Here is a 10,751-nt window from a genome sequence, read left to right as displayed (position 1 = left end):
GTGTAGTGGCGGCTGCAGGGGGGAACCGAGCTGGCACCTCTCCCGGCTCTTCAAAGCATCCTGGCTGGCACCAAGGGAGCGTGGTAAGAGGAGAGGATACAGCAGCATCTCCAGTGCTTGTGGGGTGTGACCCCAGCGATCCCGAGAGCCTTGTGGCTGCTCCTCGCTCCTTGCTGGTGGCTTACATTGGTGAAGGACCCTGAATCCAGCTTCTGTTCCCCCTTCCATGCTGCCAGCCCACAGGCAGACCCTGGCACAGCAGGACCCCAGCCCGCAGCCCCAGTGAGCCTGCCTGGATGGGGATGGGTGGACTTGTGCCCCCAGGGACCAGCACATGGGCTGCAGAGGCATCAGAGCGGGGCCAAGGTGTGTGCATGGCTCCGGAGTCGCTGCTGTAGGGGTTGAGTGCTGGTTGCAAACTAATGTCGCAATAAATGTGTGTTTCTAGCCAGGCTGTGGCTAAGCTTTCCTGCAGCACCGAGCGGCCCTGGCAGCTCCCCCCGCAGGGTGGGTGCTGATGGGGGCCACATCCTATAGTGTAGAGGGGACCCCTTGCTCTGGTCTGTGGTGTCACCCCCCAATCCCATGGCTTTGCCACCCAGGAGCCCAGGCAGATGGGAATGCTGTTGGGGTGGGGGGGGGTTACTCACCTGCATGGTTTGTACCTGGGCATCATGCTGGGAGGTTGCCATCACTGTGAGGGTGACAATAGGGGCAAGCGCAGCTCTTCTGGGGCTCATAGCAGGCAGTGCCCGCCGCCAGCCCTGCTGCTTCTGAGGGTGCAGGTATCATTGTGGCATCACCACATCTTCATCCCACGATGCTGTGAGCACTGGCACCAAGGAGACAACATAGTCCAAGGCAGCCGCTGGCCAGGACAGAGGCTGAGCACCTCAGCACAGTGCAAATGGGTCTCGCAGGCAGGTCCTGAACCTGGGGGTCCTTGCAAGGGGCTGTTCTGGAGGGGAAAAGTGAGACACTGCTAAGGCACAAGGCATGGGCAGACAGAGGCCAAGACTGCTCCACACAACCCTGTGCTGCCACACCACATCACAGGGCTGCTCGGGGACCCCCTTGCCCTGGCTCCCTGCTTCCCAGGCAGCAGAAGGTTTTGGTCTACCCGCTGGCCCCTCATAAAGTAATTTAGATTAGGTCACAGAGGGCGGGAGACCACGTTCCCCGCTCAGACATCACCACTGTTACCCTTGCACCACTGAAATCATCATTGCTGAGGGGTTAACCCGCTCCAGATTATGTCACATCCTGCTTTCTCCCCTCCTCACCAAGCAAGGGGCCACACAGGGGCCCATCCCCATGCACCAGAGGGAACCAGGGTGGATTTCAAGGCAAAGGCCAGTCACCCCCTTTACGTGGCACAGCAAAGTCGCTTATTGCTGCCCTGGGGAAGAGACACCCTGCATGCAGAGGATGGAAGGCAAGCAAAGGGGCTGCAGCCCCCCAGGAGATACTGCAAGTTCACTTAAGTCCTTCAGCCATCAATGTGTTGTTTCTGCACAGCTGACACAGAGAGGAGGCGAGAAAATAGTTGGTACAAGAGGTCATGCCTCCGAAGAGGAGGAATTCCTGGGCGCCAGGTCCCCATCCCTCGCCTCCCACCCCAGGCTGCGGGGCCGCACAGCACTGCCTGTGTCCGAGGGCAGGGGCTCTGCTAATTAAACAAAGGGGCATTTGAGATGCTCGGGTCAGAGTTTGATTGCTGCTGGGTTTGTTAACACTTTAATTCAAGCAGCGGAAGGGAAGACGTGTGGGTTTAGAGGAGTCAGCTTTTGCATGGCATCCCCCCCTATAACCTTGTAGGGTTCAGGCAAGGAGAGGCAGAGTGAGGTGCTTGGGTACAGAAACACCCACGGTTTGGACAGACAAGCACAGGGAAAGGGGCCTCTGATGTCCCTGTGTAACACCAGACGCCTGTTTCATGGGTGCAGCACACCAGCTTCAGCCAGAGAAGAGCTGATGCACATCAGACTATGATGGGGATGAACCTTCCCACAGCCTCCCGGGCTTCCAGCCCTGCCAAGGGGAGCCCCTGCATTAAGCATGGCTGAGCTCAGGGAGGGGAAACATTCCCCTCTCCAGCTTTACCTTGAACGCATCCAAAGATGCAGCAGCAGAGGGTGGGGAAGGGAAGGACACTGGGTGCACCAGTGTGGTGGTGGTGGTTATCTCTGCCTTGGGCAATAGCCACGTTCCCAGTTATTGATAAGCCGGGTCCTCAAGGGCAGGCTGGATGTGGGCCAGCCCAAGGCCAGAGAGGGCAGGAGCCCGGGAAGCGAGCAATGAAGCCATGACAGCCAGTGTGTACAGAGCCAGCTCCTCATCACCTCTCGTCCCTCACTAGCTCAGCGGGAAAAGCTGGGGGTGCTCCAGGTTTTCCTGCAGGAAAGCTCAGGACAGGAGCAGGATGCAGGGGAATGGGCAGCCAGAGGCTGGGTGGGGAATGCTGAGCCCCCCTCACCTCGCAGGGCAGCACGATGGTGCAGGGAGCCTTGCAGCCCCTCGCTGGAGGGTCAGGCTGCAGTCACTCCTCCCTCATCATGAGGAAATGAGCCCTTCCTCTCTCTTGCTCTGGATGGTGCCTCAGATGAAGAAAGGGGGGCAATAAAATACGAACATGCCCTTATCTTCTCCCTGGAGTGCTCCTGGCAAGCAGAGTTTAGCTGCTTCTGGCATCCCTGACCTGCCTCTTGTGCCTGCCCAGCACAGCTCACCTGAAGCAGCAACAAACAGTCCCTGCAGGGGAGTATCAGGCTGGGTGCCGGGAGAGCCTGTCTCTGCCCACAGCCCCCAGGAAGGGCTCAGATAGGAGAGGCAGGAGGGAGAAGAAAATTCGGGCCAAGTTCCTGATGGGCTGAGGCTCTTGGAAGGGCTTCCACATTCCTCCAACCTCCTCCCATCCACAGCACGCTCCCAGCCTCCTCCTGCGCCAGAGCCTCCCGGCCCCTCGGCAAGCCAGGGCTGGTGTGGAAGAGAACAAACTCTTCCTACCCGTGACGTTACAGCAGCCGTTTCAGGAGCAGCAGAGGATGTGCTCCGTAGAGAGGGGCTGCTACCAGGCACTGCAAATCCCAGGCTGAGCTAAGCAACAGTCATGGACAGTGCTGGTGGGAACGGGAGATGCATTCCCCATCCCAGCCATGCCCCAGGCCTCACCTGATGTCTCTGCTGGTGACCATGCTCTAGCCCAGGAAACAGGCTCACGGTTTCAATTCAGGCCACTTGCACTCACATTTTACCTCCAAAGGCTTCCTGCCCTCCCAAAGCCTTGGGGATGGCCCATCTGGAGTCACACAGACTGGACATTGCCATGAGACAGTGCCTGGCTCTTCTGGTTTTAATGGGACACATTGCAACAGAGGTGAGGAGTAGTGAGAAACCAGTAGTAGGAGTTGGAAAACTGCTTCAATTGTAGGAAAAGCCTCTGCACAAACTCATTGCTTGCCATAGCCTCCTGGAAGAGACCTGCTTAAAGGCGCTTTAAAGGGTCTTTTGGTCATTAAAGAAAGACGAGGGAAATGAGGCAGAATGAACCCACTGGCACTGCATCGGGCAGAGACTTTTTGGTTCACCAGATGAGAGTGCTAGAAAACACCTTCCTGGCTGGTTTGAGCAACAGCTTGGGAATCTATCAGGAGAGTTAGAAAAAGTATTTGTCTTGGAAATGGTGATATATGTGAAGAGGACACAGAGGTTCCAGGCATCACATTAACATCACAGCTGGATTTCTCTGTAGTTTGAGTCTAATCTATGCTAGAGGAGCTCCAGGTTAGCCATCTCAGCAAACTAGCACACATGCAATCTGTAGCAGTGAGAGCAGGCTTTATCAGTAGAACCTACACTGATTCAGCAAGCAAAATAAGCTTTATCAGCAAGACACGCTTTTATAGTGGTGTAAACATAAATTCCAGGAATTTTACAGAAATACTGGTGAAAACAGACTCTATCTCTAGCCCTGGAGAACTGGCCTAGAGCATTGAAGATAAATTGTCCCGCACCCTCAGCAGCTCCACTGCCAATTGGTGGTTAAACAGCACCGTGCTGTATAGAACAGATGAAGACCAGAGGATCCCAAACACCTTCACATGGACAAACTGAGCTGCAGCCACATTAGCCAGTCCATGGAGTCATCCCAAGGAATCGGGTCTGCCAGCCCGTGGTCTCCATCCTCAGGGTACACTTGAGGGCACTACACGTTTTGGCAACTGCTCGCCTAGAATACACTCATACCCACAGCCCCTCCAAGCTCTCTGCTGTGTGCCAGGAGCCTGGAAGAAGCAACAAGTCACCCTGTAAGCAGAGAAACTGGGAAGGCTTCACGGGCTCTGGGCTCGCCCCTTCTCTCCGCTCAGGATTGCAGGGGAAGGCTGTGCTTTGATGAAGCTTTTCCCACACCGAGATCTAATCTCTCCTCGAGGCAGGTGCCTTTGTTCACAGAACTCACATCACCCTCTATTTCTGGGGTGTCCAGCCTGCTAAAAAAGGCTCAGAGCAGGACAAGTCCCACGTCACAAACAGCGTGATTGCCTTGACCTCACTTTCCTAGAAAAGCTGTGTCTCCGGGTTCCTCGGGTCGCTGGACCGAAGTCCCACACCACTGGCTATACCTGGCAGGTGCTCTCAGGATTTCTCCAACAGATGCATTTTTATTACCCGAATTTTAGCCCTTTCCTTTTGTGGCAGGTGAGAGCAATTCCAGCCTTCAGTGTTTTCCGAGGCATAGTGAAATCCAGGGAGTCTGCAGGCAGCTCGGAGCTCAGGACAGCCTGTAGCCATTGCTGGCTCCATGACCATGATGCTGCTGCTGTGCCCTTTGAGTTATTCCAGTACTCTCTCAGGAGCAAGGGTGCTGCTCTTTGCCTTTGGATTTTTCCCTGGCTGCATGGAGGCCAGGCACCACATCTTGTAGAGCATGGGAAGGCAAGGGGACAATTAACCTCTGACACCAGCCATGACTGAATGCTTCCTCACTGGAAGCATGCCTTCTGCTTTTCCCAGCCCACAGGAGACCTGTCCCTGTAGCTGACATCCCAGGGCTTGCTCACAGACAAGGGTCTTGCTGTGAGTTACGGCCTCCTTCCCAAAGCATCCCTTCTCCAGATGCGCTGGGGTGACCAGCATCCCACATCAGCCCCATGGGCTGATTTCTGGCTAGTAAATCTGCAGTTGAAAGTGAGTAAGTTTTACAGGTCACAGGCAGATGCAGTTAAACCACCCACCTTCAGTACTTGTGGTTGAGTAAAAACCTCAGGGGGAAAAGAATTAATAACCAGGGCAAAACACACTGTAAGGGCAGCCAGGACTTACACAAAGAGACAAGTTTATCCTCAGCACAGCTGCCCTGTCCGATGGGAGATCTTTGCAAAGCAGAGGGAGTCTGCCCACAAAATACAGCACTAAAGCTCCCAGCTCACCGGTGGGATGAAGAGAGCAGCACTACCCACGGCAGCGTGAGTGCAGGAGGAAAGGTGGCACTGCTCTTCCCCGACTCCTCACACCGCCTGCCTGCTCCTGCACAGTGCTGGGAAGCAAGGGCAGGGCAGGCTGGGTTTCTACAGCTACAGCCCCAGCACAGCACTGACAGGGAGGGCACGAGAGGAAGAGAAAGCTTTGCTAAACTGCCTTATCTTTGAGATGCTTTTCTGACCTCCCCACCTGCAATAAGTATTTATGTTCACTACACAGCTTAATCCCCCCCCGACTACTATGGCATCAATCTTCTGGCATGGGCACTGTTAAGCAAGCTCTGAAAGATGCAGGAAAGAAGTGCCAAGTTTCAAACCCAGGTACTTTGATACCAGCTTATTGAAGGAAAATTAATACCTGCACTGTTTGTCAAGTTACATCCATTTAGGAAATGCTCCACTTTGTGTGTTATTTCTTTACACTGAGAAAACCAAATCAGCTCAAGAAACATCAGAAGACCCAGGTACTGCTCTAAAGAGCACGTATTTTGCCTTGTTGGTAATGCAAGACACAGAGGTGAGAGTATGAACTGTTCACAAGCTTCCACAGGCTCACAGATCTCTGCCGACTGATGCTTGCATCAAAGCTGCCCTTTGCTCACCGCCTCCTCATTCACCAAAGCCCATTCCTATCACTAACGCCTGCTTCTTGTACATCATGCAAACACGTTCTCCCTTCCTCAGGTGGCAGGAATTAACCAGGAGGAGCTCCGAGTTGTGTGAGTGGTGCCACCGCTCCCTCATGGAGACGGGGTCTGGCCTGAGGGCTCCGTGACGTGGCAAACATTGGGGATGTCTGTGAATAACCTGCTAAAACAAATAGGGTCAAGTAGTATTAGGGATGAAGTTCAGAGCAAGTTATAATGGGATGGAATAAACAAGATGCAAAGAGGAGCAGCAGCAGCAGCTAAGATTACTAACTCAACACATATGTGCTGTGAAGAACATTGAGATCAAGCCTGAAGGAGGTGTGGACATTTCCTGCTTTAGAAGCAGCTTTGGAGAAGAAAATAAAGGTCTGTCTCTTCCTCTACCCAGGGTGGATGCTTCAAAGGATGACTGGCTTTTGGGATAAAATCTCCTACATGATGAGAAGCATGACAGCTCCCCAAGAACACCTCAGAAACTATATTTCATGCAGCCTTAAAAACTAATGCAAGCTTCCCAAATAATGAAGGAAAGGAAAACGTTGCCTCATTGTGACATTCTGGTGCAAATTCAATCTCCTCAACAGCTCTATTAAAAACTAAATGTGAAAATTAAGGGCATAGTCCTGAGGTTTGAGGCCCAGTGGGTGAGAATTCAACAGCACAAAGCCAAACATGAATGGGAGTAAGAAATGCTACCTGCAAACCCTGAATGGAGGGAGATAAGGGAGCTGCCTTCAAGCTCAAGTGTTACTACCCATAGTACCGGCCTGAACACACAGTAAACAGCACAGTCTGAGAGTGTCAAGAGAGGTCACAGAACTAGGACCATGAGCTGAAACTGGAGCAGGATTCAACCAGACAGGAAACAGGGAGCAGCAGCCACAGGGACATCAGAAAACACACAGTTGTATAGACACTATCTCCCCTAGCAATGGTGAAAGTAACTTGTGTGGTAATAAGCCCAGCCATGGGGGAAAGGACGTGGCAAAGTCCTCAGTGTGCAGGATGCGGCACGCTCTGTCCACAGAGCTGTATTGCTCAACTCAGACTTCCAGGCAACACACACAACACACGCTTGGTGATACCACCTGAGCCACTCATTTCTATCGCATGGTCTTGTGGCTAAATGAAGGTTTGAGTTAAAGGAACCACCAGTACATCCTCTCCTCCATACCCACCATCCAGGCAAGACAACGTGCTTCAGGAAGGAGAGTGAATGCATAAGTGGGGGTTCTCCTCAGCTGCTTTAAGCCAGTCATTTTATACCTGCAAGAAACCATGTTTGATTCAGGAAGCTTCTGAGCTGGACACAAGTAGAGGCTTAAACAATATTGAACTACATGCATTTGCCCTTAGTTTCTTCCCATGAACTCGTGCTGGATGCAGGACAGAGCTGCAGCATCTTCTGATCCAAATGCAGTCGTTCCCATGCGTCATCTCAGTCCGCTTCCAAACCTCACGTCTTCCCCCAAGCACCCTGTCATCCTCATTTCCCAGGTTAAAAGGCTGGTCATGCTGCTGCCTAAAGAGGAGCCTAAGAAAATGAGCCTAAAAAGAAAGTTTAAAGGCAAAGGTCCCATGCAGGACAGCATCTGTTGAAAGAAGCCAGGTTGGATGGGGCTTGGAACAACCTGCTCTAGTGGAAGGTGTCCCTGCCCGTGGCAGGGGGTTGGAACTGGGTGAGCTTTAAGGTTCCTTCCAACCCAAACCGTTCTGTGATTCATTCTCTGATTCAGGCTGGGCTCGGAGCCTTGCAGCAGATCTGACTGCAAGCCCCAGCGTCACTGTACCAACCACTGTTCCCATAACTACACAGGAAGATAAATTTAGCCCAAGGAACCTTGTGTTGCTACATTATTTAACAAACAAACAGACGCACGCAAGAGGAAAACACAGGCAGGGACCCAGTTTAGCTGCTGCGTGGGCTGGTCAGACCTATGGAGTCAAGGCTGCTACCCAAGTGAAAGGGCCCAAATCCTGAACCTCAGCACCACTGGAACTCCAGCAGCCAGCAGTGGGGAGCAGAAGAGCGATGCCAGTCCTGCAGGACCAGAGGAGGGTGAGGACAAACCCCTGCCCCAGAATGATGACCTAGAGCATAAGTGAAGAAACTGGGGGTTTATTAATGGTCATACCCATAGCACTGTGGGCAAGAGGGCGAAAGCCAAGAGCCCATGCTGGCTCCTGCCCTGTCCCCCCAGTCTTAGGGATGACAGTGACTGGCAACCAGCCAACCCTCAACCCTCACCTCTTCACAGCTTCTCTCTCTGGGCCCCTGCAGGAAACCCGTGCCTCCCTCAGCACCCCAAAGTGCATCTCTGTATCCATCCCCGTCAGTCCAGCCTTCTCCTTTGTGGACCTCACCAGCTTTGCTTTCAGCTTCTACCGCACAGCTTAGCAGTGTGTTTCTTGCTGCAGGACAAGCCTTCCATCTTCTGAGCCCTGAGCAGCACCGGTTCCTGTTGGCACATTAGAACCTCTGTTTTCAGGCAACACTTCTCACTCCACCTAAAATGGGAGGGTGCAAGCACAGGAATGTATCAGTGGCATCATGGTTTAACCTGGGCCAGCAGCTAAGCCCCACACAGCTGCCTGTTCACTCCCTCCCCAAAGTGGGATAGAGAAGAGAAACTGGAAGGGTAAAAGTAAGAAAACTTGCAGGTTGAGGCAGTTTAACAGGTAAAGCAAAAGCCACAAGTGGAAGCAAAGCAAAGTAAGGAATTCAGTCAATACTTCCCAGGTGCTTAGAGCCCATGTGGAGTCACTGGGCACCAAAACCAGCTCAGCTTGGGTCACTGCTGCACTTGCCCTGCTTCTTGTAAGGCTTGGCCTCCATTGGTTCGGGTGGTTTCTGCTATAGGAGTTCCTGTCACATGCAATTCAAACATGGGTTACAACAATTTAAAGGTATTACCATCTCCACCCCTGGTCCCTTTGGACCAGACCATGGGGTTTAACATTCAATGAACCCCTGTTCCAGCTTGGACTTATCCGTAGACTGCAGTCCCTTAAGGGTGGACCTGCTCCAAGCAGAGCCTCATCTATGAGCCACAGTCTCTTTTCTGCGGCACAGACTTCCCCACAGGCAGATTTGCTTTGAGGTGCCCCTGTTCCCAGATGGCTTTATCCATGGGCCACAATGCCTTCAGAGATACACTTGCTCCAGCACGGCCTTACCCACAGCCACTGTCCCTTCACGGGTACTGACAGCACTGTGGACTTCAAGGTGCTCCAGCATGACCATGCACAGCCACTGATGCTTCAGGGTGTACCTGCTTGCAGCATGAACTTATCCACAGCCACAGATGCTTCCAGGTGTATCTTCTCCATGAGCGTGGACTCATCCTTGGGCTCCAATCCCTGCAGAGGTATACCTGCTGTGGCGTGGACATAACCACGGCCACAGACTCTTTGGGGTGCCTCATCCACAGGTCACAGACCCTTTGACTTGAGTTCACACCACAGCGTGAACCGCAGTTCACACTCGAGTTCAGCAGCGATGCCCTGGGCATGTGCCAGCCCAGGCACACAGCCATGGCTGTTATCAGTGCTCCCAGCCACAGCAGAGTAACATGATAGGCACCACGACAGCAGCAGAAACAAAGCACAGCCAGTACAAGTGCTAGATTCACACGCAGTAAGGCAAGCAAGCCCCATGGCAAGCATCAGAGCCCATCAATTAATAGCTGAACAGCAATAATAGCTATAAATTCTATCTAGCACATTCCAATCAAATCTGTCATTATCTCAAGCGCTTCATGCACCACATTTGGCATCAGAAAGGGCTGTTGTGCTTTAACCCCAGCTGACAAATAAACCCCACAGCCACTCGCTCACTTCCCCCCAGTGGGATGAGGAGAGGATCCAAAGGGTAAAAGAAAGCTCGTGGGTTGAGATAAAGGCAGTTTAATAAATAAAGCAAAAGCCCACGTCATTCTTTATGGAGAACGTCACTCCTTTTCAACCCACTCTGACCTGCTCTCTTCCAGAACTCCCCAAACCAGCAGGGATGCACAGCCACAGATTCATTACCTTGCACTGGAGCACATCCCACTCTGCCTAAGTAAGTCTTCTGTTCCACAGAAATATCCTCCACTGGTCTTCTCACATTCTCCCACTCCATTTTATCCTCCTGTGTGCTAAGGACCTGCAAGTCTCTTCCTCCTCTGTCTCCACTGCATGTGGCTTTCTGCCTTGCATCTGTCAACTCCTGCCTTCCATCCAAAAGGGAAGAGCTGAATGGGAGCTTCACCGCTTGCACCCACTGCCACAGAGAATCCCTCATCCATGTCTTTTGTGCTCCTCTATATGAATTTACACACACACACTCAAATCTGTAGCCTGTTTTTCGGCTATTAAGTTTAGCATTTTCTTTTCCAGCTTCCTCTGGACCACACCAATGGTCTAATGTGCTGAGCTACTGGGCAGTAGAGAGGCTAAGACAAGTCAGGTCTGGGGGATGAAGCTTTCACTAGGTCCCCATGCTTTTCCAGTACTTCTTTTATGGTCAACTTGGGCTTAATGGGTTAAAAGGAGGAAAAATAAGAAGACAAATAGAGGGCGAGCAGGCAGGAGTGCCCTTAGTGCACAGCAGAGCTGACCTCAGACTTCAATTCCTGCT

General features: G+C 52.5%; 1 protein-coding gene across 1 annotated transcript in view; it reads left to right on the top strand.

The window, feature by feature from the left end:
- The window catches only part of CLDN2 (claudin 2), a 9,217-nt gene extending 689 nt beyond the window's left edge, over positions 1-8,528 (top strand). The window contains exon 2 of the mRNA XM_010017282.1: positions 8,412-8,528. Within this exon, the coding sequence (XP_010015584.1) occupies positions 8,412-8,528 (117 nt within the window). The remainder of the gene's footprint in view (positions 1-8,411) is intronic.
- Positions 8,529-10,751: the final 2,223 nt, after the last annotated feature.

Source organism: Nestor notabilis, unplaced genomic scaffold (genome assembly GCF_000696875.1).
Source record: "Nestor notabilis isolate BGI_N333 unplaced genomic scaffold, ASM69687v1 scaffold14146, whole genome shotgun sequence".
NCBI classification, from domain to species: domain Eukaryota; kingdom Metazoa; phylum Chordata; class Aves; order Psittaciformes; family Psittacidae; genus Nestor; species Nestor notabilis.
Note: the sequence above shows the minus strand (reverse complement) of the source record. Positions and strands in the feature narration are given on the sequence as shown.